The sequence below is a fragment of the Ambystoma mexicanum genome, chromosome 10 (assembly GCF_040938575.1).
Source record: "Ambystoma mexicanum isolate Mex_15411 chromosome 10, UKY_AmexF1_1, whole genome shotgun sequence".
Classification (NCBI taxonomy): Eukaryota; Metazoa; Chordata; class Amphibia; order Caudata; family Ambystomatidae; genus Ambystoma; species Ambystoma mexicanum.
Window position 1 is genome coordinate 1,490,942,329 of NC_090932.1, and position 27,883 is coordinate 1,490,970,211.

Below are 27,883 nucleotides of genomic sequence, written 5' to 3' on the forward strand. Positions count from 1 at the left end.
CAAATGGGCTTAAAGCAAATCGGTGAGATATCACTTAACTATGGGGCATAGATTGATGAATTTTAAATATTTACACCAGCTGTATCATACACCATAAACATTACGTTCTCAAATCCCTAAAATAATGGACAAAAGTGTTAGGTGTGGCAGAGAACAAGCAGACTTTTCCCTCTGGCTTGGAAATGTCCTGAGGTCCTCATATTCTGATAAGGGGTCAGGGAAAGGATCTCTGAGATAATGGAATATGGAGCCCCATTGAACCCTAAGCTCTCACTACTCTGAATGTTCAGGAAAAACTCCACCATGGGACCAGATTCCTAAATTCTAACCAGATGATGCATGGCTTTGTACTAGGAATTGGGGGGATGGAGAGAGAGAGAGACTGCCCCGCAGCTTTAGAGACGTATACAGACTTGCTGTTTAGGCATGCTCAAAATGAAACAGCCTCATCTAGTAGACCTAAGGATATATGGGTCTTTATGGGATCACATCTATTCAAGGACTGCTCCTCAGGAGGCCGAAGGGAGAAGATTTGCTATACATATATACAGTGGCTATATAAGATAGCGCTGATCTAAATTATGATGAGATGGGGGGGGGACATGCAGGCCATATTCCTCTGCAATTACTATTACATAATGTTTTCAACTTCATTTTATTTTGGTTGATTGAGGAAGGCTTTGATCTTGGTGCCAATTGTCATTGGCTGTATGGACTAGGGTTGCTGTTCCTGTGTTATATAATTCTGCACACCACTGATTTTCTGTTGCATCAATGTTCTTTTTCTCTGAATGCAAAATGATAAAGTAAAAAAATATTGCTGCACCTAGAGAAAGCAAATTGACAATCTGCTTATACTCGGCATAGGAGGGGGGAATACAACAGATGTCAAAACAGGCTGCAATGATGAAAAAGAAAAATCTGAAGGTTAAATAAAATGGTACTATGAGCTGTGTGCGCTAACAAGCATCCAAAACAGAAAAGGACATATGGGGGAAATCAAGAGTGCTACCAGGGGGAGAGGAGCTGTGGAGACGCATGCATCTTGCTTCGCTACTAAAACAATTGAAGGACAATGTTTTTGTGATGGCAACATTGCTCTGGCCCTGTGCTTGTGGCACAAAATATGGAGGCAAGGGGACAGGAAGTAGGAATACCTTTGAAATTTAAATGCATCCCCTACAGGTACTTATACCCAGAGAGCATCACTGAAACGTCTGCTTCTTAACGCACAGGGATGCTCTTTCAGTACCCACTTTATCCTAATGCATCTGAACCTTTGCCTCTTTAGCTAGAGGATCTGTGGATGAGAACCTGGCGGTCCTCACGCCTGCACAAATGAAGTGGGGACCACCGACTGTTGCAGGGTTGGAGAGACAGGCTGTCTTATAGACTGATCTTCAGTGACATGCCAATGCCCTAGGAAAATCCCACGGCATACACCATGGCCCTTTTTCACTTACCCCAGCAAACTACAGTATGTACATTTCCAAGACTAGAGCAGACTTGCTAGGATGACAGTTTGTAGAATCATGAAAAATATTTACCTTGGCGCTTCACCCACACTCAAAGAGCACAGTTTGGAAGAGACATATCCATTTTCTCAAAACGAACAGAGTCTTGTGCATTCTGGTATGCGCGCTTGCACATTGACTAACCCAGAAAAGTATGTGGAGTATTTGGAGGTGGCACATGATGAAAATCTGCAGATGCAGCTAGGGCGGACCAAGAATTGACAAACCTCTCAATCACCTACTCTATCACAAGGTAATCGTGCAAGGTTAATAACCACTTGCATGGACTACCTCAAGATCTGGAAATACTGGATTTCTGATCCAGAGAGACAGCTTAAGAAGAGGGTGGCAGCTGGAATGAAATGGACAATAAGTGAGGGAAGGGATGTCCAATGGAGTAAAGGAAACGATATTATTAAATATACATTTCATTATTAAATTTATGTCCAAAGCTAAAAACTGCAAGCAAGCTTGATTAAATTTGGTGACATTTAACACTGGTAGCTTTAAATGCTTACTAGGGGATTTGCTAATTTTGTCCTTTACCACCTGACTGCCTTACGAATGATTTTAAGTCGAAATGCCCTGTCATGTTATTCACTTTCCCTGGCTACTGAAAATGGGCAGTTTACAGGTTTGAAAGCATGATTGCAAACTGCACACAAATGTCATTCGAATGAGTTTTTCAAGCTGTACTGGGAACCCCAGTTTGCTGCATTTACGAGCAGGGATCTTTTTAGAGAGGGCGCAGGTTCATATTCACCTTCATCATTAAAAGGGATTAATACCGTTATTAGGCTAACTCATTTTTGGCTGCTACGAGTTAGCCCAAAAGTACCAGCACTGCATTGCAAGATTGTGTTATCTTAAAATAATAACAATCTATACTTGTGGGTGGCTAACACAATTTCAATAGTATTAAAAAGCTGCTACACAGTTAAAACTGCTGCAGTTTTGGCTCATATTTCATCAGAAAGCGCATTTTGGGTAGTACTATCACAATGCCACAATACAATGAACATGGGAATACGTTCATACAAACCATAACACAAACCACTGAACATAAAATGAATTCATGTGCGAGTTATTTTCCATTCCCTGATGCAAATTCAAAACCCCATATTTATATGAGTAGCAAAGGTAAAAGACACATGAACATACCAGCCCAGTGCGACTTGGTTTACTGCCCACCGATGATGCAACTGAGCTCATAGAGCTGAGGGATGATGCACTTGGGCTGCGTTTAAGAGTAGCTGGGGTGGAAGGAGTGACAGCCAGCTTCCTTACAGCGGTCTTTGCTTTAGCTGGCGTGGTTGATGGGAATCCAATCTTTGTCACTTTATGGACTGGTGCAAACAAACCATATTTCGGCTGACACTGAAAATACCTGTTTTAAAATTAAAAAACATAGTTGCAAAAGGTAAATCATTTTCAGGCGGATGATGATAGCACTGACTTGCTGTCATTACATGAGTGATTCTTTAAAAAATTGACTAACTCTGTCTCAAAATTACTGATTGTTTACATTTTCATGAAGGTCAACATTACGAATAGACTATTTTAAAAAGGAAATCAGTTTATCCCTTTTTAATTGATCAGTATGGTTGTCTTTTAGTAGCATAAATTCCACCCGCCAACTCATGATAAAGGGCCTTAGTCATTCACTTATATTCTTTCATTTCAACAAAGCATTTTTGACATAGGATATTAAGCAACGCTTTATCAGCATGTTCGTTCTTTACCTTTGGTTTAACTTGTCACCTTGGCACACCTTCAATTGCAAAGCAATGCCTTATTAACTGGCTGAAATTGTCTATACACAGCAAAGAAAATACCTTTTCTGTGGATGCCCTTTTGCACCTCCTGAAACAAAATTCACAGCTGGACCCCTTAAAACCCCTGTGAAGCCCCCTCTGCACAAGCAACATCCACAGCCACCAATATGCAGTCAAACACTACCTGAAAATACCATCCATTCAAAGACACCAACTGAAGGCGTGACTAGGGCTGATCCAGACTTGGATGCGCCGAGCCTAGCTCAAACTGAACCCCACACAAAGGTAGAATTCCTACTCCTCACCAACACCAACCAACAACCCCCACATCTAGACCAGACTGTCCACCATGAACTTTGAGGAAATCATCAATGTATCCCCATGAAAAGTACCTTCCCCGCCAAAATGGGATGAAACTCTGCCCCTGCTCAAAAACAAACACGGGACCATGCTAACCTCAGAAAATACGTTCCCATGACACACCTTCATTTCTTAGGGTAGATCCTTCAAAGAGCTGTAGACGCCCAACTTCAGGCAAACTACTACTACGCCCTACCAGCCTATTAATCTTTGGGATGCAGCACAGAGACATTGACTATCCATGTGGTAGACTATGCACACCACAATCTAAACGACAGATAACCCTGCCGCCTCATACTCCTTGATCTCTATGAAACTTTGTCACATCAGACCAATTTATCATCAATATACTGTACAACCACAGGGGAATCTGAGAGAAGACACTGCACGGATTCACCTCATATCTAGACTGTACACATGGATACCTCCATATCACGACTGCTACTAGTCACTTACAGAATCCAACATCCAACCAATTATCCTCAACCTTTGCATCAAGCCCCTGGAGCCCTCCTTCAAAGCCACATCATCCACAAATCCAGACGATAAACAACCTCACCTGAAAATATCATCCATCTGAGGCATCCAAGTTACCAAAGCCTGACTCATCCTGATCCAGACCTAGATGTTAAGCACCTACCTCAAACTTCACACACTCAAAATGGAATGCCTTATTCTCACAAACGGACCAAACACTCCCACATCCAGAACTGTCTGCCCACCATCAGCCCAGCAGGCACCTGCAGCATACGTCTACACATAGCCACCTCTCCTTCAAAACATATGAAGAAGATTCAGACTGCATGGAACCAACTGTCCCTCCTGCAGATAATCAAACCCTTCTTACCAGACACTAGCTTCAGATCCATCGTGCAGGCGTTGGTCCTATTTTACCAGGATGGAAGAAACGCCCTGCTCCCAGCCTAATCACCCATGAGAAGCATCCTCCATGATGCTGCCTGCCTCAAAGGTCTATCCAAATAGAATCACTGCTCATACTCAGTGAACATCACTGGCTGCCCCTCTAAAAGCATACATCACCTTCCAAGCCAGCTGCATCATACAAACAGCTGTCAGCATTCATACGCCCATGTTTTAACAGCCCAGACTGTGAGAACTCATACCATTCAACATCAAACGGTATCTGGTCATTGCATCGACAGCCAAAGCATTGACAGCCATACCATCTAAAAAATGCATTGAAAGAAAAAGCATTGAATGCATTTTTTTAGATGGTAAAGGGTTTAGTTTAATAAAAATGGGTTTTAAAAGTTAAAAAAGGGGGGTTGGAACACCCCCCCGCCCATTAATAAAAATGGAAAGAAATTAATTCAATGCTTTTTTTAGTGCTTTTTTTAGGTGGTATGGCATTAGATGCTTTGGCTGTCGATGCAATGACTATAAACCCATCAAACCTACCCCATCCACGTGTAACTCAGAAAAGAAATCAAGACCCTCCTCTTCACAAGCCATAAGATGTACCCCAAATGGCTCAACCCATCCAGATCAGTATCATTCCTGACAATCACCCTTTACAGCCCACCCCCCTGTTGAACTCCCACATTCCCCTTTCAGCACTGTTACATGTTCTTCATTAACAGTAAAAGATAACTATTCCCAGCTACCCTAAATGGCATGCTGGTAATACATGCTATGCAGTAAGGACTGTTCCCCCTTTTAGTCTGTGTGGCGTAGCATCAACAGAACATGTGCTAGCCAAATGATAGCTTTTAAAGCCTTTATTCAACTTTGCTAGGAAAGTATGGGGATAAACTCCTAATAGGCAAAAGGGTTTTCCCAACAACAAATGGATATCCTTCTCCCAGAAAAACCTAAGCTAACTGTGTCAGGATGGTTACATTATAAACTGCCAGATTTTCTAACCCAATGTGGATTGTGGTCTCGATCAGAGCATTTATCCTAATTGATAGTCCCGAGGGCAAACTGCCTAGAACTCATCTTAGTCTAAAAATAGACACATCATTTTGTGTCAAATGCCTAAATGTTTCAAGGGCCTTAAACTCTAAATCCGGCTCAGTATGCCAGAAAGGGTCAATGTGAAGTTTCTCAAGGTACTATCTACAGAAAAACCAAACGGTCTCAGTTCTTAGAAATCTAACACTCTGTTTGTTCACTTCTCAACAATCTCAGTCCTAGGGATACAGTGCCCTGCTTGTGTGTTGACATTCCTGTAAGTATTGTTTTCACCTCTGCTTAAAGTAAGCAACAACAATGGAACAGAGGGGCTAAAGAACATTGTGGAAGGTTGCATAAAGGAATGCAAGTGGCTAAAATGAATGCTAGACCATCAATCCATCACTTCTTTGGTTATAGTTTTTAGGTCCCTTACTCACTGTGTTATAGGAAACTATGCTTCACCTCAGTGAGGAGGTTCAACAAGGCTGAAAACATATCTGAGTTTGCTTGCATTCCCTGCAGAGGGGCAGTGACCTCGCAGCTCAGACTGGACTTCTCCCACTTGTCATACCATGCAACAAAGGATTTTCTTTGCCCAGTCTTTCCCCAGCAGCAAATCTCTGGATCAGCAACTCTCCCTCTTCTCATGCTCTCCAGCTCACACTCTTTTTCTCTGACCCGTGAGCTGCTCTGGAACCTCTATTGCAGCGCCTTGAGCTCTTTAATAACCCTCTGGGTTGGTTATTACCGAGGTTTTCTGGGTTTCTCCAAACAGAACTAGTTACTTATTCATCTCTCCCCATTTCTTTTTTTACTCCTAATAAGTTTGCTGAGCTTTTGCATGCTACTAGGTCCCAGTTGATATTTGAGTGCAATTACTAGTGGCATGGCAGCCGCTGAAGGCTTAAATGATGTGTCCCATTTTGAAGTTAGGTAGAAGTTATATCGAAGTTGAGTGCAAGTCACGCATCTCTGCCTCATGGAGCGGAGTGCTCCTGGAGCCTCCTGGGCAGCATCTACCTGTACTCAAGAAAGGTGTGCGACTCTGCTCTTCTCCCTCCATGGACCCACATTGAAGGTGTTGAAATCGGGCACAATTATGCTGGATTACTCATACGTAAATATTATCGTTCTCAGACTCCTTTCAACAAGAGTGGCATTAAAGGCACAGTAGAACATTGAAGATTGTATCGGTGCATGAACAAAAGGCTCCCTTTCCCTGAATGACCAATAATGATGCAAATGGCTTCGTACAGTATTCCTACAGGGTCTGGGGTTTGGGTAACTTCCTTGTGGCAGATTGATGGGGTTGCGATAGTTCAAAACAGTGGGGCGAGGAGTGGGGTCTGAGGAGGAAATTGGTGTAATTCCCCATTACTTCCTTCAGGTAGCACTTTAAGTATCATGTGGGCAACCATGAATCCCATAGCTCTTTAAGATATTCAGGTATAGTGTTTAATGTTGCATCATCTGTTAGGGAGAATTCTCTCTTTAGGCTGAATTTCCTAACCTAGTGAGTCCCCCAGCAGCTTTGCTGGATTTCTGGAGTTTGTTTTTTTTTCTCCTGCCAAGAGTGAGACTCTTTTTCTCCCACTCTTGGACATGATTTATGGTGTTCCTTTGATTGTTAATGTGTTTTATGGGCTATGGGGTCCTTTACTCCATAGGGCCTCATGTGTTTTTACTATGTGTGTTACACACAGCACCCTCCGTGCAGTAACACAGGGGTATCATAGTGACACCCCACCATAGACTCCATACCCTGGGACTGACTACTGTCTCCCAGGGCATGTAAAGTCACCATTGGCTTTACTAGTCCCAAATTATTAACAGAAACCAGTACAAACCATCATATTGTGGACGTACTGGTCGGGGCAATTCGATTGCCCCAGGGTCTGTTAGTCGAGGGGGCACGTTTCCATCCCCCCTGATCGAGTTTTGGCTGGTGGCAGTGGATACTACTTTTTATATTCGACCGCGAATATATCCCAATGGGATTTTCCCATTGTTCGAGGCTACCAACTTTAATTATTTAATTCTCATAGCCTCAAACATACCGCCGGTTTATTTATTTAATATTAATTCGCCGGTTGGTATTTTTTGCCAGGACTCGATTCTAAAATGGCGTTTGTGTTCTCTTCTGTGACTCCAACCCAAGCCGAGCCCTTTGTTCCACTTTTTGGCGGGCTTCTCCACAGAAGCCTCCAAAAGTGGTGCCACTCTGTCTGGGTACCACAGGGAGTGTGGGAGGGGGTTTAGGCACCCTGGACTGCAAGTCACACTCTTGTGTGATTGGCCCAAGTGGTGAGCCGGCTGGCTCACCACTTAGCATGTTTGATTGACAGCTAGGCTGAGTGAATGGGGGTGTGCTGCATAAAAGCAGGGCTTTGGGGACTGGAACTTCAGAAGTCGCCACAGGACATGAGAATCCGACGAGGGAGAAGCTGAGCCGACCTACCACGATGACACCACCGGTGGAGCCCTGCAGAACCGACTCACCACTTCCCGACGACAGAGAAGATCTCCCGACTGGAGAGGCTTCTTCCCCTGACTGGTGGGCACAACCAGTTTACCTTCTTCTCTTCGCACCCCAGACCGGCTTGTGGTCGAATTGCCCGTGCCAAGCACCCCGGCAACCGGATAGCCACTTACCACTGGACTGCGAACTAAAGGACCGCTCCTTTTACCTGAGAACTCCGCGGCTGGTTTCTTCCCTGGCAGTGCAACGGACTCCTGTCTTCCTCCCCAACGAGATCCTCTCTTCCCCCGGACGAAGCACTGACTTGCATCCGCTGCCAGGAACAACTGCCCCCGCTGGAGTATTCTCACCACTTTAAGGTACCGTGTCCGCCAGGCCTCCCTTTCTAAAGATTGCTACAAGGTAATAATAACCCCTTATCCTTCTGGACTGGGCTGGCCGCCTTGAGTTTCTAACTGGTCCCTTTCTTTGGTCCAACTCTTTTTGAACCTTTTCAAGACTTTTGTGCACTGCAACCGTGTGACCTTGGACACATTTCGTTTGATCCTCTTAAAGTGGATCCGGCCTACAAAACTCTAACTTCACGGTTTTGCTTTGCCTTCCTCTCTTGTTGTGTTCTTGTAAAAGTGTTGGGACCTGTTTCAATTTATTCTGTTTTTCTCTCCCTTTTAAAACGAATTATTAGAGTGCCATCTGCGTTAAGCGCTCACCGCTGTCTGAAAATAAGTGGGGCTTTACTTAAGACTTGTCTAATATTCTTCTAAGGGAGTGTATATCTTTTAGTGACCGTGTTTTTGAATTGCTTACTATTAATGCCTGTGTGTTTTTCTAGATGTGGTTTTAAATAAATAATTCTATCTCTTTTACACCAAGCCCTGGTCAGTGTTTACTTGTTCTACTGTGTTCTTTTGACCTAATGTAAATACTCTGTATACTGCCTAACTCTTCTTGAGGGAAGTCTGACTGCTCAGCCACAGCTACCAAGTGAATCTGTGTGGTACAGACCGCTACCAAGTGGGTTTACTGCCAAACACCTGTAGTCCTAAATCTTTTGCAGTGGTCCCAGAGGGAACTGCACAGGTTTCTGCCTAACATCATCTAAAGCATGCATGAGGTTGCAACATGATTCAGTGTTAATAGCACTATTCAGGTGCTCACAACTCTCTCCTGGGTTCTTAGAGTGCATCATGCTTCTCCACTCTACCCAACATTCAGAGCTCAATGTGTCACTACTATTCACAGTGTTCCTCAGAGATTCAGGACCATCTTTTGGGTTCCCATCTGTCAGTGTTCTCATCATTTACAGGGGCCCCAGTGGAGAGACAAAACCAACCCACTGACATCTACAGATGGGTCTGGGACCCCAACAAAGAGAAAGCAATAATCAGAGTGAATATTCCTCAGTGCAGTGATAACGGGGAGACCACTGGTCACCAAAGAAGGATCTGGGATCCCAACAGTGAGAAGAACAAGTTACGTGCCCCGGGTAACGTTCTTTCGACTGGATGTTCCTCCCACGTATTACTCATATTTTGATATCTCCAATATCCATCTTCAGCTGCTTTGGAAAACAAATTCGGCAGAGGGCGTTGTGCGTCGATGCAGTCGACTCGAGGCCCTCGATGTCCCTCGAGGGCCTCGTCTCGAGGATAATGTCATCATAGGTATATATAGCACATGCAGCGCCCGTTGGCTTCATTTCTGTTTTTTTCGTGTCATTCTTAAGTACAAATACCCGCATTAAAACATATTAGACCATACTAGACTTTGAAGGAGCATAAGCTACAAAAACATGGACATTCTACTGCAGGGTAGGCTGGGAGGGGCGATGAGAAATATGTGGGAGGAACATCCAGTCGAAAGAACGTTACTAGGGGTAAGTAACTTGTTCTTTGAATGGATTGTGTCCTCCCACGTATTCCTCATCTTTTGATAGACTTCTAAGGCAATGTTTGTTTTGGAGGCGGGAGTAAGTATTTTGTCATTAAGGGTTGTTATGAACCGAATGAAGGACTGCTTTCCCAGAGCTTCCATCCTGACTTAAGGTGGAATCAAGGCAGTAATGCTTTGTAAAAGTGTGAATGTTAGACCAATTGGCTGCCTCACAAATATTTTTTATTGGAACACCTCTTTGCAGAGCAGAAGAAGCAGCCATGCCCCTAGTGGAATGGGCTCTCAAGCCTTCTGGGGGATCTTACAAGACCAGCCTATAGCATTCAGTAATAGCTAAAATAATCCATCTGGACAAGGTGTGTTTGGTTACCGCCTGTCCCAGCCTATGACCAGTGTATCCTATAAACAGTTGGTCCTCCAGGCGAAACTTTGACATCATTGAACTGTAGAAACTCAGAGCCCTCCGTGGGTCAAGTCTGTGTGGTCCCTCCTCTTCTTTGCCAGGATGAGGTGGAGGGTAAAAAGTGGGTAATAATATCGTTTGTCCCAAAGGAAAATCTGATATGCCCTTAGGTAGGAATCAAGGTTTGGCCCTAAGAATGACCTTGTCCTTATGAAAGACCTTCAAAGGTAGTTTAAATCATAGTGCCTGCAACTCACTCACCCAACGGGCTGATGTTCGCGCTACTAACAGGATGGTTTTGAATATAGCCGGTCAAGTGGCACAGCGAGTAGAGCGCTCGCTTTGACATTCGTGCAGAGCTTGCTAACGCAGGTTCGAATCCCGGCAGGGCCAAACTCAGCCTTTCATCCTTCCGAGGTCGATAAATGAGCACCACACACCGTGGGTAATAATAAGCAGCGCTCAGATACCTGAGGGTTGGTAGCGCTATATAAATGCAAAATTATTATTAATGTTAGTAGTCTTAAGGGAAATGCATGGATCGGTTTAAATGGTGCACACTTGAGACAGCTTAAAAGAAGATTAAGGTCCCAAACCGGAACCTGAAAAGGAGATGGAGGGACCACATTAGTGAGTCCCTTTAAAAATTGTATCACCAAAAGGTCATTTAAAATATGACGTTTCCTCAGACTTGAAGATGGAAAGCGCTGCTAAATAACCTTTAATTGTTCCAACCTGGAGCCCCAGATTTGCCAAGTGCAGCAGAAAAGATAACACCTATGGTGTATTGCATAGAAAAGGATCCATGTTCTTATCCCTGCACCAGCTGCAGAATGTTTTCCAACGGCAGCGGTACAAAGACTTTGTTGCTGGCCTTCTGGCCGAAAGCAAAATCTCCATTATGTCATCTGGGAGGTCCCAATCCTTGTACCTCAGCCTCTCAGAAACCATGCGTGAGGGCTGAGTGTCTTGACCTCTGGATGGAGAACCCAACCCTCCTCTCGCGAGAGGAGGTCCTCTCTTTGTGGAAGACGTATTGGAATGCAGATGGACATGTCCAGAAGGTCCGGGAACCACATCCACCTGGCCTAATCCGAGGCAATTAGGATCATGGATTTCCCAAACTTTCTTCCACCCCCTGATCACGTGAGGAATGACAGGGACTGGAGGAAACACGTACAGGAGTGGAAACTCTGAGCCCACCACAAACGTGTCCCCTAGAGCTCATCCTGGGGGAAATTCCCTGGAGCACTACAGTTCGCACTTCTGGTTGACACTGGTCCCGAACAGTTCCACTTGAGGGGTTTCCCAAAGGGCAAAGATCTCTTGAAGGACTTTCTGAACTAGCTACCACTTGTGGGAGACTGTTCTGCCTGCTCAGAGCATCCACCTCTGTGTTCTCCTCACTGGCTATGTGAAATGCCAATAGAGAGATTCCTAGTTGTATTGCCCAGACCCAGAGCTGCATTGCCTCTCTGCACAGTGGTATTGACACCTCCTCTCTTGTTGAGGTAGTACATGAGCACTGTTTTATCTGTCATTATCAGGACAATCTTCCCCCGTACAGAGGGGAGAAAGCCTTCAGTGCAAGTCTGATTGCTCTCAGCTCCAAAAGATTGATGTGTAGTTTGGACTCCGATGTAGACCAACGCCCGCTGATTTTCAGATCGCTGGCGTGGGCTCCCCACCCCATGGGTGAGGTGTCCGTCACTACCGTTCTTTCCGGCCATGGTTGCCAAAAGGAAGATCATGTGTGACCCTGTTTGGAACCTGAAGTAGGTCTGACATGTTGCCTGAGAAATGTTTCCCCGAGAGCCCACTGAATGGATCTCATTCTCAGACTAGCCTTTGGCACCAGGTAAATGCAGGATGCCATGAGGCCGAGCAACCTCGAGAAGTCGAAGGCCGGGAGATGCTGGGCACTCTGAAATTTGGTAATCATCTGCAGAATGTCTTGAGCCCTCACCTCGGGTGGTAAGGTCTTTCCAAAGGATGTATCCAGGAACACTCCGATGAACTGGAGCGTTTGAGATGGTATCATGTGGGGCTTTTTGCAAATCCTAAGAGTGCCATATTGCAATCGAAAGGGTGAATCATTGTAATCAGAAGGTTCATTGTCTTCATAAATGGATGTGAGTGACTTAAAGAAATCCCTCCTAGGCAAATGTGAATGTTTTCTGAATTACTGGCGATGGCTTTGATGGTTTCGAGCCAGATGCCGATGAAGTCAATGTCTTCGAAGAAAGATGTCTTGGGTATCGATGGCACGGATGGCGTTGATGACTACGATGTCGACTTAGTCCGTGACGGACTTTGATGACTCGAAGGATTCTTCATTGATTTTTCATCGTGTCGAGGCCTCGACTGCTCTCGATGAGAATCAGGCCATCGTCCCGGGCTCGAGGACGTGTGCGATTTGGCCACAAGCCCATTCCTTTCCGGCTTCAGAAGGCGCGGTAGGAGCATGGCCTACTTGCTTCGAGCGTTTCTGGCTCTCGACTATCTTTAGTATTTCCTGCCTGAATGATTCCCATTCATACGGAGTAGAGGCTTTACTGGGGCTAGATATACCTCTCAGGTGAAGAGCCAGACAAGGAAGACGAAGTAGGCAATTTATGATGCCTTTTCTTCGACTTCCTCGACGAGGAGTGGTGAGAGCCACTTCGTGACCTGGACCTTTTAGACTTCTTCCGTTGAGGAGGGTCGTCCTCGTTTCGTCAGAAGAATGTTTTTTTGACAGGGTAGTCGAAGGGGATTTTTCGGAGAGTCTACCTACCACCAATTTCCCTTTACGCTCCTTCAGAGCTTTTCTGGTCATCGACTGACACTTCTGACAGGCCATGGTCTTGTGCTCCACACCGAGACACCACAAGCACACTCGGTGTGGGTCCATCAGTGACATCTTGGCATTTTTTTAAACCCAGTCTTCGGGGTTCTCGGAGCCGAAGACGAAGACATTATAGACAATTTTCAAAGAAAATTATGAAGAGCACTGTAGTACAAGAAGCGAAAGTTAAATCAGTAAAACGGAACTGGAGCCAACGGGCACTGCCGTGCTACATATACCTTCGATTACATCATTCTCAAGACGGAGGCCCTCGAGGGACATCGAGTCGACTGCAGCACCACACCACGCCCTCTGCCAAAATGTTTTCCCAAACCAGCTGAAGCTGGATATTGGAGATATCAAAAGATGAGGAATACTTGGGAGGACACAATCCATTCGAACACTCTTCTGGACACTGTTCACGAAGCAGGAGAAGGGAGACATTCTCCTGAAGAAGGAACATTTCTGTTAGTTATCATTCAGTTGTAGCGTGAAGGTTAGAGTAGGATTTTGACATAAGACAGTGAAACTTTATTTGACGGACATCCTGACAGACGCTTTAGTATTAGTTTCGAGATAGGCAAACCACTCTTAGATATATAGATATGATAAATAAAAGTCTATAACCAAAATCATGCCACCTGTGTCAGCTTCCTTCTTCAACACCTTTACACCGGCCATGTTTATACTAAACTTAGGTTTACTTAGTTAGACCTAAATTGTAGTTCTGTAGAGTGAATATCATCTTACTTTGTAACTAGGTTATTTTGGACTCTATTGGTGACAAAATGATCCAATACTTTGTAAACAATGTTTTTTTTTTGTTCTATATATTTTTATTGTTTTCAAATACATGAAAGTCAAACATTAACTCACCCCCCACTTCCCCTCTCCCTCCGGAAGTTCTCTGTCCTCTGTTCTTATTCGGATCTCTCTTATGACGAGAATAAGTCCAAAATTCTTATTTGAAACAATGTTTAAGATGATTTTGGAGGTGTGACGAATCAAAGGTATTCATCCCTACTACCCAAGGGGGAGCCTCTCTCTTTGAGGCTAGGGAGGTGAGCACGATATGCAAGACCCTCCCTAGGGGTCTGGGCAAGTGGGACCTCACTGGAAGAGACTGCATCTTAAGGGATAAAGACTCCCGTTCATGTGAGGACATCCTAGTAGCATGTATTTATTTATTTTAGAATTTGTAGAGCGTGCCAGACCCATAGGCATCAGGGCACTTAAATTGGTGATGGACGGGAAAGGGGAGGGAAAGAGGGTGCAGAGGTTACAAATAACAATATAGGTACAAAGTCGTCAAGTAAGGTGCAGTGTCAATAGTTGCCTGGAGACGGCAGCATATCAATTTGAATAAGGCAGTTTTGAGATATTTTCTGAATGGCCAGTATGAGGTTTTGGAACGTAAGTGCAGAGGTAAGTTATTACATTGGCGCGCAGCGATGGCTGGGAAGCTAGAGCCACCTCTGCTTTGCTACGTTTGATATCTGGGGTGCCTAGTCTGTGCTGTAGAGGCATCTGGTGGAACTGTTCTTAGACATCCTCTGTGACAGATAGGGCAGTGCCGTGTTGGAAAGGCAGCTGTGGGTGATGGGGAGTATTAACAAAGTTACTCACCGTAGTGACTACCTTACTCCTAGTCTATAGTCCCCTTTCCTCCATACTTGTGGGACATTCCGTCCTTCGGGACGGGACCAGAGCACTTTCGTTAAAAAGCATCAACAATTGAATTTTTGTCCTCCATTTATTTTTACGCGGGGCCACCCACCCGGCCATAACCCCGCCCTCCTGAGCTCTGCCCTGTGCATCGCCCTTCAGTCCTTTTCTATCGCCAGGTCTGAGACCATTTAAGCAACAATAAAGGATACTTTTTAGAGGGGACGGCGGGCAGGGGTGTGGAGGAAAGGGAACTATGGACTAGGAGTAAGGTAGTCAATACGGTGAGTAACTGTTATACTCCTACGCTTGTCTGCTTTCCACCATACGTGTGGAAGATTCCCAAGCACAACCATAGGTAGTGCTTGGGAATATGGTTGAAAAATTCCTTTACTGGAATACGTTTTTGAGAATAGCCCGGCCAACTTGGCCATCTGCCCTGGAGCTCAGGTCTAAGCAGTAATGCTTGCAGAAAGCCGATGGGGGAGAGGGGGTCCAACGTAGCCGCCTTGGCGATGGACTCCCCTGGGACATACTTTTGGAAGGCAACAGCAGCCACTTTGCCACGGACTAGATGTGCATGGATGCCTTTTGGTGGTTGAAGGCCTTGGATCTTATAGGCCTCTGAAATACAAAAGGCAATCCAGCGGGAGATGGATGCTTTTGAAGCTGGTTTCCCTTTAGGGTCACTGAATGTAACAAAGAGTTGTGAGGAGCTTCTGAGTTCCCTTGTTCTTTCGAGGTAAAACTTCAGAGCTCGCCTGACTTCCAAATTGTGCAGAACTCTCTCAGCATCAGATGCCGGGTTCAGGGAGAAGACTGTCAAGGAGATAGAGTGGTTCAAATAAATCAGTAAACACCTTAGGAAGGAAGGATGAGTGCGAAGCACAACATTATCCTTGTGGAAAGTGGGGAACCGATGTTCTACGGAGAGACCTTGGAGCTCGTTTACTCGCCTTGCCAATGTTATTGCGATCTGAAAATAAACCTTCCAAAAGAGGTACTGAAGATCGGTAGTGGACATGAGTTCAAACGGCTTGTGACATAACGCAGTGAGGACCACATTTAGATCCCATTTGGGATGAGGAGTCCACACCGGCGGGAAACAGATGAAGCAGGCCTGCAAAATGCCTTTTGATGACTGGATTATTCAAAGAAAAAGAGCAGCTGTCCGTGGACGGGTAGGCCGCAATGGCGGGTAAATAAGTTCTCCATGGCAGAACATGGATGCCAGAAGCGGCCAGGTGAGACACAAAGGACAGAACAGTGTCGACCGAAGCATTCCTGGGATCAAGCTTTAGCTAAACACAGAGCCATTTGCTCCTGTACTGGGCCCTCGTAAAAGGTTTCCTACCCGCTTGGATAATGCGCATATTTTCGGACAGATTGAAATGCGCTAAACCGCCAAGCTGAGCAATTGTGGGGAGGGGTGCCACAGCTGGTGACTACTCTGGTGAAGAAGGTTGGGTATCTGTGGCAATATGATCAGGGGAAGAGCCGACAGATGCTGTAGTTCCGAAAACCAGAATCTGACTGGCCACCAAGGAGCCATGAACAGGAGAGTGCAATTCGATGCGCTCCTAAGCTTGCAGAGTGACCTATGAATCAGTGGCAATGGAGGAAATGCGTAAGCCTTCATGTTATCCCACGGAATCTCAAGGGCATCCCCCAGGGAGGACACTCCAAGCCCGTCCCTGGCCGCATAAAGAGGAAGTTTCTTGTTTGAAGAAGTTGCTAAGAGGTCCACCTCTGGAGTGCCCAGTGATGGAAAATGTTGGAGAGGACATCGCTATTCATTTCCCACTCGTAACTGGCTGCCGACTGATGGCTGAGTAAATCTGCAGTCACATTGATGTGACCACGGATGTTTACACACAGGAGCCAAACATTGTGCTGGATGGCGCAGTCCCAAATTTGTATGGCAAGATCCACAAGGAGAGGTGACTTGGTGACGCCTTGCTTGTTGATGTGAAACATCGCCACAGAATTGTCTGTGCGAATACGGACCACCCTGTTGGTGATAGTCGGTTGAAAACCTTTGAGCGCCAGGAACACAGCCAGGAGTTCCAGGTAATTGATATGGAACTGCCTGTCCTGCGGTGTCCACAAGTAGAATACTTCGAGGTGATGCACCGTCGCTCCCCACCCAAGAAGGGAGGAGTCTGTAGTAACCGTTACTTGTGGGCAGGGCTCCTGGAAAGAGGCCCCCACTGAAAGGTTGTTGGCAGACGACCACCATTGTAGATCCGCCGTATTGCACGAGGGAAATGGAATCGTCTTGGAATCAAGATCCGAAGATTGGGACCAATAGCTCCGAAGAGCTAGCGAGTGCGCCTCATCTTCAGTCTTGGAAGAGGTAGAGCTAACACGCAAGAGGCCATGAGACCCAGAAGTCTTTGGGAACACCAGGCCATCATGTTTGAGGACTGGAGGAAGAGCTGACACGTGGTCGACATGTCTGCAATCCTGTCCGTCGTTAGGAACACCTTGGTACTGACCGTATTCCAACGGAAACCCAGAAAAATCAGCTCTTCACAGACCGTCATGGATGATTTCTGCCAATTCACCGACAGCACAAGATGGAACAGGAGCTAAAGGAGTGACTGAAGATTGGTGAAGTCCGTATGTGGGCAAGGACTGCACAGGAGCCAATCGTCTAAGTATGGGTATACATGAATCCCCTGCAGTATGAGGAATGCTGGAATGACCAACATCTTCCTAAAGACATGCAGTGCCGAGCTGAGACCAAAAGGGAGTACACGAAACTGGAAGTGTTCTGCTCCCACAGAGAACCACAGATATTTTCAATGCAGACTCCAAATCAGAATGTGTATGTATGCATCCTGGAGGTCTACCACGCTGAGCCAGTCGCCCTTCCAGAGAGAGGACTTTGGGGAAGTGAAAGATTGAACTGGGAAAGATGGAGGATAGTGCGCAGGCCAGCCTGGTTGGGTTTGGGCACTGAACAGACGGGACTAGTAGCCCTCCCTTCGTCCCTGAGGGGGAACAGGCTCCACCGCTCTGAGGTCTAGAAGTTTCTGTACCTCGGCTCTGAAGGAGGGTGACCCAGTCTGCTGGAAGGGAGGGTTGAAGGGTTGGGGAGGGGCAATCAGAAGCCCACCCGAGCGATTGACAAAAGCCATTGGTCTTCGGTGATGGTCTGCCACGCCTCCAGATGAGACAAAATTCGTCCTCCCACCGGAGTCTTGTGCGATCGACAAAAAATATAATTTGGATGATTTGTCGCCAGGGAGACTACCTGTCCCAGGAGAAGAGGCTGATGGGCGAGAGAAAAAGCGTCCACCTTGCCGCTTATGGCTGGGCCTGCCAGCCGGAGCCTCAGATCGGCGCGCACAGCCATCCTGAAAACCCCGTAATCCAGAGAAGGACCAAGTTTGGGACCCTGACCTCTGTGAATAAGGAGCCTTAGCTGGAGCTTTCGCCAGGACTGATAAAGACTTGGCTGTTTGAGTGCTTGCCTTGGTCTTTGCTAGTTCCTCATCTGTGAAGGAATGGAACAATTCCTTACCCTCAAAAGGAAGATCTAGCACCTTGTCCTGCACTTCTTTTGAGAACTTCGTAGCATGGAGCCACGCTTGGCAGGAGCTGTCGAACCCCAACCATGATGCCTCGAGCGGAAGTGTCTACATGGTGTGCCGCAGCCTCCAGTAGATCCTGTGCCAGCACTCTGACGTCCGGCAAACCGGCTTTGAAGTCCCTGAGCCTATCTGCAGGAATACATTCCTGGAAATTGGCTAGTTCCCGCCATAGCTTGACATTGGCCGCAGCTAGGATAAGGTCAGTGTTAGCCTGATGAAGCTGGAGTGCTGAATTGGAAAAGACTTTCTTCGCAATGGCATCAAGCAGCTTGTCCTCCTTGGAGAGGATTTGGGTAGCTCCAGTGGAGGATGTAGAGGCCGGCTTGGACTGGAGGGTGGCTGCTGCCACCACCGTCGACGAAGGGCGCGGACAAGCCGACAAATATATGTCCTCAGAGGTATGAAGATTATAGCGAGCGCCAATCCTCTTGTTGAGATGCTGCCCGGAATGAGGTTTTTCCCAGACCTTACGGGCCTCAGCCAAAATGTCCTTCTGGAGGAACAGGCCGGTGTGCTCCTGAGGCGACAGACTGAAGGCTCCAGAAAGCTCCCCCTCTTGTGGAGCTGGGGCCTCGGGTACTGGAATGTCAAGCAGTGCCATCATGTCCAGCACCCGGTCGTGAAATGCTCTAATAGAGCGGGGCGGCTCATCGCTGTCCTGGCCCTCCTGATAGTCGTCCAGTGAAGCAGGAGCAGAAGACTGATCTGCTGCGCCTACTGCCTCAGGTCCTAAAGTGTTATTAGGCCGCGCTCCCAGTGTTTTCTCTACTGGGGAAAGTGGAGACAGAGGAGGAAGTGGTGGAGGAAGTCCGACAGGCAGAGGTGGGGGAGGCACCACTGGTACCTGCGTAGGATCTGCCGGAGCAGAAGGCAGTACAGGAGGTCTAGGAAACATTTCCCTAAACAGATCCTTAAAGTACGCCTTCATGGGATCAGAATGCATGAGCGTCTGAAATTTCCCAAAAAAACGCATCCTCGGACAAAGGTCTAGGTGCTGGAGAGGGCAGAGGCTAGTCGGAAGGGGCATACCCTGATGAACACAATGAGAATGGTTGCCAGGATGAACCTCCACCGATTGGGTCCACATAGATCAGGGGTGCAGATGCAGGAGGGAGCGAGATTGTAGGAGGCAGCGGTGTCTGAGCACGCTAATCCATCAGAGGGCGGAACGGGTTCTTGTTATCCACATAGCGTGAAAAAGGCTGCTCTGCCCCAAAAGGAGGCCCCCCCAGCACCAGACATAGTGAATGTTGGTGTAAGAGAGGAAGTCAAAATGGCCGCCGTGGTGCGGGGAGGTTACGCCGCCATTTTGTCAACACCTGAGTGGATCTGCGTCACAGGAGAGTCTCCTCAGGGGAGTCAGAGGCCTTATGTGCCATTTAAGCCTTGTAGCAAGGAACCTCGACAGAGCCAATACTGGCAGATCTAGGGTGTTTACTGGACACCTTAGTGACTGTCCCAGAATAAGCTTCCATTGGAGGAACCTCGGCAGAGGCGGTACTCAAAGGCCTGTGGTGCGTGACCGCCTTCTTTGCCCCTTGACAGAACTGGTAACACCACGGCCGTGAGCGTGGGAAGGCTGAGGATGTACCTCACTGCCAGGACCTTTGAAGAGGGTCCCTCAATTCTGCCGGTATTCAATTTAGCCCCAAGAAGGGGAACCTCGGATTGAACCCTGGTACATTTAGATCCTGGGCAGCAAAGTCGCTTTGGTGATTTCCTCTGGAATATGTGAACGCTCGATCTAGCGAGCTATATATTGGTTACGGCCATTACGGCTTGGACTTAAATTCTGAATGTGACAACAGCGTGATACTTACAACGCCCGGCTTTCTGTGGGATTTCCCATTGCTGACTTTCTCGATATATTCTATTTGCCTGTGCCTTGAAAACGACTTGTGTGTCGAAACACGTGTCGGCTGTTCCTGCTACAATTAAAGCATCAATTGTACCACTTGTGTTCCCTATTTATATAGTGTTTAGCGCATCTCCACCTCAACTCCCATTTTGTATACGATTTTCAGTACCAACCAGGGTGGACAGGTTGGCGTAGGTGGTAATGCAGCTTACACTTTCAATTCCTTAAGGTTAATTGAACTATTAACATAATCAGTGAACACCAGCGCACAGACCTTTATGCGTTAATCCACATCTTCTGTGATCAAAAAGAGGTTTTGTATAAACATCGTACAGGGAAGAAGAGACGCAAGAGCCTTGAGGAATGCTGCCTGCATACACTTGGGAAGCTCTATCAGCGAGGAAGGAAGCAATCCATTTGATGGCAGCAGAAGAGAAATTGGCAGCACTGGTGAGGTGGCAGCAGAGTGTCTTGTAATTGACAAGGTCAAATGCTGCTGAGTTCTTTCCATGTAAAACATGACTGCTCTGCGTACATCCAGTGTGTGCAGGCTTCTTTCTCCCATGTTTGAGGGGTTCTGAAAGAACATTGGCAGTTCTATGGATTGGTTCACATGGAACTTTGAAATTAATTTAGGCACAAACCTAGGATGAGTGCGCAGAACCACATTATCTCTGTGCACTGTTACAAAGGGTTCTAGAACTGAGAGCGCTTGTAGTTCACTGACTCTCCTAATGGAAGTAATGGCTATTAAAAAGGCAGTCTTGTAGGTGAGATCTTTGAGACTTGCTTTATGCTTTAACGCCACGTTTAGGTCCCACCCGGGAGCTGGGTTAGAAATCGGAGGGTGAATTCTCTTTTCTCCCTCCATGAAAGCCTTAATAACTGGTATCTTCCACCACAACACCTTTTGTTGTGATGTAGTGTAGGCTGAAATAGCAGCTAAGTGAATTTTTAGAGAGTTAAAGACTAGGCCTGAGTCAAGTAAATGAGGAGAGCAGTCAATGGAGTTGTACCAGATGACAAAACGCTTCCACTTACTGGAATAGCAATATTTTGTGTTAGGTTTCCTTGCCTCCATGAGTATGCATACATCTCTGAGGGAGTTGCAGGTGCCCGAACTCTATGACCTCAGGAGCCAGGCCGCTAAATTCAATGTTTGCAGGCATGGGTGAAGTGTCTCCCCTTTGTCCGGCAACAACATGTTGTACGGGCAAGGCAGTTTCATTGGAGGAGATAGGGACATCTCCATCAAATGAGCAAACCAGGGTTGGCGGGCCCACATGGGGGCCACCAATATCATTGTGACTGGTTCCTGGTGCATCTTGTGCACTATCGTGTTGAGTAGGGGATTTGGGGGAAAAGCATAAACAAATTTCCCTGACCATGTTATCCAGAGTCCGTTCCCCTTGGAATGGTTCTGGGGGTACCTGGAGGCGTAATCTTGAAATTGAGCGTTCTCCAGAGTTGCGAAGAAGTCGATGTCTGGGAAGCCCCATTCTGCGAAAACGTTGGAGACGATGTCTTCGAGTAATCGCCATTCGTACTCTATTGGTAGTGGGAAATCTCTGCTGAGTATGTCTGCCAGAAGATTGAGTTCCCGTGGAACATGTTGGGACAACAGAAACATGTGTTTGAGAGCCCACTTCCAAATGTTCTGGGACAGTTTGGACAGCCCTGGAGAGTGAGTGCCCCATTGCTTGTTCAGGTAGTACATGGCCGTGGTGCTGTCTGTGAGGACCAGGACCGTATTTCCCTGCAGTTGTGTCTGAAAAGCTTTCAGTGCTTTGAATACCGCTAAAAGTTCCAACAGGTTTATGTGGTTGGATGCTATATCTTACGACCAAACTCTGTGCGCTGTCTGTTGAAGCAGGTGAGCTCCCGACCCTGTCAGAGATGCATCTGTAGTTAGAGTGGCCTCTACTGCGGGGGTGGTGAAGGATTTCCCTTTCAAGAGGTTCTCCATTGACCACCACTGCAGCGAGAGAATGAGAGCTGGCGAGACAACCACTAGATCGTCCCATTGTCCGCTGGCCTGACACCACTGGCTGTTGAGCCACTCCTGCATTGGACGCATGCACAAGCGCGCGTAAGAAACCAAATAAATGCATGAGGCCATCATTTCCAAAAGTCGCATATCTCTGCGTACCGTCACCTCTCGACTGGCTACGTATTGAGGGATTTGAAACAGCATGTTTTAGACCCTCTCGTTGGAGGGGAAGACAAGGCCGTACTTTGTTCGAATTAGAGCCCCTAGGAACTGTTTGACCTGACTAGGGTCCAGGCTGGATTTCTTCTTGTTGATGGAGAATCTTAGACTGAATACAAGATCTATAGTTCTTTGCGTATTTGACAGACAAGTTTCGTAGGAATCCCTTGTTATGAGCCAGTCGTCTAGGTAAGGATAAACTGGGATGGATTGCCTGTGCAGGTGTACTGCTGCCCCTCCCATTACCTTTGTAAATACCTTTGGTGCAGAGGCTATGCCGAAGGGTAGTACTTTGAACTGATAGTGCTTGTCTTGTATCATGAATCTGAGGTATTTTCTGTGCGCCGGCAACATTGAAATATGAAAGTATGCATCTTTCATGTCCAATGTTGCCATGCAATCCTCCTGTGTGAGAAGGGGAATTACTTCTTGCAGAGTGACCATACGAAACTTTTGTTCGCTGGGCGCAGATCTAGTACAGGGCGCATGGTGAGATCCTTTTTGGGTACAAGGAAGTACACTGAATAAATACCCTTGTTTACCTGTAGCAGAGGTACGACCTCTATGGCGCCCTTTTCCTGCAGGGTCTCGACTTCTTGTAGCAGGATACGCAGATGTTCTGGCGTCAGATGTCTTGCTCGTGGCAGTCTGAACTGTGGGGTCCGGCAGAATTCTATACAGTACCCGTGGTCGACAGTCTTTAGCATCCACTCGTCTGTAGTTATTCCCTCCCATGCTCAAAGAAATTATGTTAGCCGGCTCCCGACCGAGGATGCATGGGAGGGGACCCGGAACTGCGGGTCATTTCTGGCCTGAGGCCCGGTTGTCTCGAGGGGTAGAATTCCGGCACCTTCCTTTACCATGTTGTTGCCCCCTTGTGGAGTATGGGGTGGTGTAGCTGCTGGTTCCTTGGGGAGAGGACCAGTTATTCCCCGAGCTGTATTGATTTTGGAGGGAACCGTTGGCCACTAAAGGAACGCCTATTCCCGCTTCCCCTTCTTTGTGAAGGTCTCTGGGTGATCTGATCCAGAATCTTAAGAGTGTCATGCTCCTTTTTTGCAGTTTCGAGGGCTTCATCCACTGCCCTTCCAAATATTTATAAGTGAAGCTTGTGTTTCTGGCTTGAACACAGAGTTCCTAAGCCATGTGTGCCTCTTTAGGAGGGTACCTTGAGCCAAAGATCTTCCGGCTGTCTCTGCTGCAACCAAAGTATTTTTTAGCATACTTTGGTTAACTTGCCTGCCCTCTACCACTGTTGAGAGCAGACGGGCCTGCAGTGGCTCCGGGACTTCTTGAAGGCCCTCGTCTAACTTGGCCCACTTTGCATCAGCATAGCTGGCCAACAACGTTGTATTGTTTGCGATGCAAGAGGAGTAAGCTGCCGCCGCAGTGATCCTTTTCCCCAGAGCATAAAGTCTCTTACATTCCTTGTCAGGGGGTGCCTCCCCAGTAGATAGGGGAACCCCTGCTCTTTTTCTGGTAGTTGTAACAACCAGTGAATCTGGAGTAGAATGACCCCTGATATAGAGGGGGCAAGAGGGGGCGGGGCGGAAAAGTTTCTCTACCCTCAGATTCACTGCTCTGGTAAGTGCAGGTGTTAATAAAGAAGGGGCCAATCTGTTCTTAATTGAATTTAGTAGAGCAATAGCTTGGCTGGCAGGTGGTTTTTCTTTCAAAATATCCTCCATAAAATCAGCCTCTGGAACGGCTTCCTGAGTAGCAATGTTGAAGTGTTCCGCTGCTTTTCTCAATATGGCGTTGAAAGCCATTTGATCATCAACCGGGAGGCCTGTCGAGTTGGGGTGGTTGGAGGGGAGTCTAAGCACAAGGCATCAGGTTCCGGTGATGGAGTAGGTGACTGCCAAAGGCGAGAATCCATGGGGTCCGGGTCTACTCCCCAAGCCGCAGTGGGGTCTACATGAAGCTCCTCGGAATCGATAAAGGGATCTTCATTTTGAGCCGCCTCCTCAGTGAGGTCAAACATATTCCTTTTCTTCCTCATCTTGAGTAGGGTCAAATACCCTCTGCTCTGCAGCTTAGCCACAGGGAGAGGGGGAATTTTCCTCCCTTGACCTCTTGGGTGTGGACTCCTCAGAGTTCCACAAACCTCTCTAGCCTGTCCATGCATCCTTCAATTTTTACTCTGGTCCAAACAGATGAACCAGAGCGGTCCAGGGGTGGAAAGGGCTCTTCTAGTGGATCTTCTGTTTGCAAACGTCGAGCTTTTTTCTTTAACGCCAAAGAAATCCCTTCAGGCGCTTCCGAAAAGTATTTTCGGGGTTCTGACGGTTGACGTGTGTCCTTTTGTTTGTCTGTGGGCCCTTTTGTAGGTTCCGGTAAACCCTTCGGCCTATCCTTGGATTTTGACGAATCCTTGTGCTTGTCCTTAGGTTTCGATGAGTCCTTGGACCGTTGCTTCCGAGAATCCGCCGAAATTATCCAGGTGATGCTTTCGGTAATCACTTCAGCATCGGGAAGTTCTAAAGTACGGGCCTCTGGTTGCGCATCTACTTTCGGCAGAACCGGGGCTTTTTTGGCCGTGAGCGCTTTTTTCCGATGCGTCTCGACGGAATGGTGGATATTGGGGTCAGCGCCCTTCCATTTAGTAGACCCAGTCACAAGAAGCACCTGCGGTTGCGGGGAGGGCTGCCGACCCTGACGGTCGGCGTGCAGGGCCGAAGCTTTCGGTGTGCCCGTTGGCGCTATGAACCGCTTCAACTGTTTCGTCGAAGACGTCCTTGGGGTTGTGTCTTTAGTGTGGGGAACATCGTCTATGTCGTCGGGTTGTACATTCACCATAGCAGGACCTGAGTCTTGCCTAGCTGGGCCGGGGACAGATGACGCGGGCTTAGAATGCTCTGCCGATAGGTCAATCGCCTCTGAATCGGAGGCTTGTTCGTCACTCAGCCCCTCGTCACAATCGGCGGTTGTGGCAGCGGGAGAACCAGACTCGGCCTGCAACATTCCATAGGCCGCCCACCGCTTAACACAGTGCTCGTTCAGAGTTTTCGGGCGCAGGAGCTTGCAAGCTGCACAAACTGTCTCGTCGTCGCCGTGATTAAGGGGTAAACACTGGTTACATTTACAGTGTTTATCTTTCCAAGGGAATTTAGCCCTGCAAACGGGACAAAACCTAAATGTAGTCCTCTCTACAGCTGAGGAAATAAATGGTGATGAAAAGACCAAGGGAACAAAGGGAGAGGAAAGGGAAAGGCATTCTCAGAAAGGGAAATGTCCACCCCGGCCCCACTCTCCCTACTGTGTAGGCCTGCCAGAAGGCCCAGCCACGTGCTCGGCGGCGCCAACAGGACACTGTCCGTCGAAGAGCCGTGGACCATCTTCGGCGAAGAATTGGAACAGCCATCGATGGAAGGGACGGTAGGGTAATATCTATAACTCTAATATGTATATGACCAAAGGTCGAAGAAAACAAGAGCAATTTCTCTGGACGAGCTCCGAATAAGGCGACCAGTATGCTGGGCGGAAAAAAACAATCTGAGGGACCGTTATGTTATGCTCACCTGGTCTCTGCGGAGGCGTTGGGGCACGGTTGCAGCCCCCCCAGGAGTTAGATCACCCCGGTCAGGTCTTTGTCTTTGATAAGCTGTGAGCGGCGGCAATTGGTGACACTGCTCCTGCGTGGATATGAGAAAACGAGAGTGCGCTGATCGGTGACTATTGTACCTCTCAAACCCTTCTACCCAAGGTGCGATTTCTGTGGGCATGTACCGGCCCATAAGGCTCACCTGTTAATTATTGATAAGCTCTCCGTCCTGCTACTTCTGGCCGGGGCGCTTGTCGATGGGACCTAGTTCCTTCACTGATCCCCGGTAAGTAATAGTCCAGTCCAGCTGCAACTATGCTTCTCCTGGTTGGTGGTAAGTGTCTCCCAATATCTCTTGTCTCTTTACCTTTCTGTTTTCTCTTTGGCCCTTCTCGTTTTCTGTCTTGGTATTATTGCTCTCAATATTGTTGTTAATTCCTGAATATCGTTTTCTCTTCCGTTTTCTTCCCAAAAGATGGAAATGCGGCCCAAAAGCAGCTGTGGGGGGCGCCGAACGCGGCCGGGAGGAAGATGACAACAGTTGAGTGATGGTTTAAGGAAAAGTGCAAGGTTCTGTGGTAGCGCAACCTTAAACTGAATGGCCCTCATTACGACCCTGGCGGAAAGTAACTGACATGACCGTCATAGCGTAAATAGCGTTTCCGCCACTGCACGATGGAGGAAAGTGCGGCTAATTCTGACCCATCGGGCACGAGCATTACGCCATGGCGGAAGTGCAAAGTCCGCGATGGCGGAAATGACCCCAAAACACCCCTTACCGCCGTCGTACGTCGCCCTAGGTGCAATTCCGCCACCCATTTTAGCGGTCACCGTAATGAGCGGTCAGCGCAAAATACGGTCACCGTAAATATACGGAAACGGAAGTAAAAACATGGGGCCGGAACGGGAAACAGCACGCCGTACACCTATAAAATCAGAATCCCAACACAACCATAAAAAATCCGAGCCTGAGACACATCCCAACCCGTTAGCCACCCCATTTAAAAAAATAAATATGGGAAAAGTTGCTAAAAAAGCGTGCGACCGCAAGCGGCAGGTCCACTTCTCCCACGAGGAACTCACCGTGCTCACAGAGACCCTCCAGGAGAATGCTGCCGTCGTCTTCTCTACGCAAATGACCAGGACGGCACTTGCGAACAAGAAGGCCATATGGGCGCTGGTGGCACAGCGGGTAAGTGCGGTGGGGACCGCACCCCGCAACCCACAGCAATGCCGAAAGCGATGGGACGACCTACGGATACGCGTCCGGAGCATACTCTCTGCCAACCGGAACATTGCCACAGCTACCGGGGGAGGATCGGAATCACCCATCAAGTTGACCCCCTGGGAAGAAATCTGTGCCTCCACCATTGGAATGGAGAGCATAGAGGGAGTCGGAGGGATGGAGAAAGGAGTGCAGACATCAGAAGAATCAGGTAGGTGGCCCAAATAAAACTATGCCAAATCCACAATTACCAACCATGTGAAGTACCATGTGTCCCCATAGTGCAATAGAAACACATGTCCAGGAGAACGACCACATACATTGCCATGACAGCGCCCCTTAAAAGTCAGATTAAATAAATAAATATTTAAAAATCCAAAAAACACACTCCACATGTGCAGCATGCACACCCTAACTGCAGACTGCAAAATAACTGCATCCCCAATGCACACAAAAATGAGACCACCTCCAAGGCCCTGACCCAAATCACCCCCAGGTACCACCCCAATGCATGTGATACAATTGCCATTACAATTACCACAGACCCATGAATAACGCTCGCCCTCCTTTACTCCACCACAGGGTCCGATTCCACGACGAGCTTCAGGACACCCC

The 27,883-nt window shown here is 47.4% G+C and overlaps 1 protein-coding gene across 16 annotated transcripts in view; it reads right to left on the reverse strand.

The window, feature by feature from the left end:
- CLIP1 (CAP-Gly domain containing linker protein 1) overlaps positions 1-27,883 on the reverse strand; it is a 1,286,645-nt gene that overhangs the window by 890,836 nt on the left and 367,926 nt on the right. For all 16 annotated transcript variants that reach the window (XM_069619609.1, XM_069619610.1, XM_069619607.1 and 13 more), the window contains exon 5: positions 2,676-2,901. In XM_069619609.1, coding sequence (XP_069475710.1) covers positions 2,676-2,901 — 226 coding nt within the window. The remainder of the gene's footprint in view (positions 1-2,675; positions 2,902-27,883) is intronic.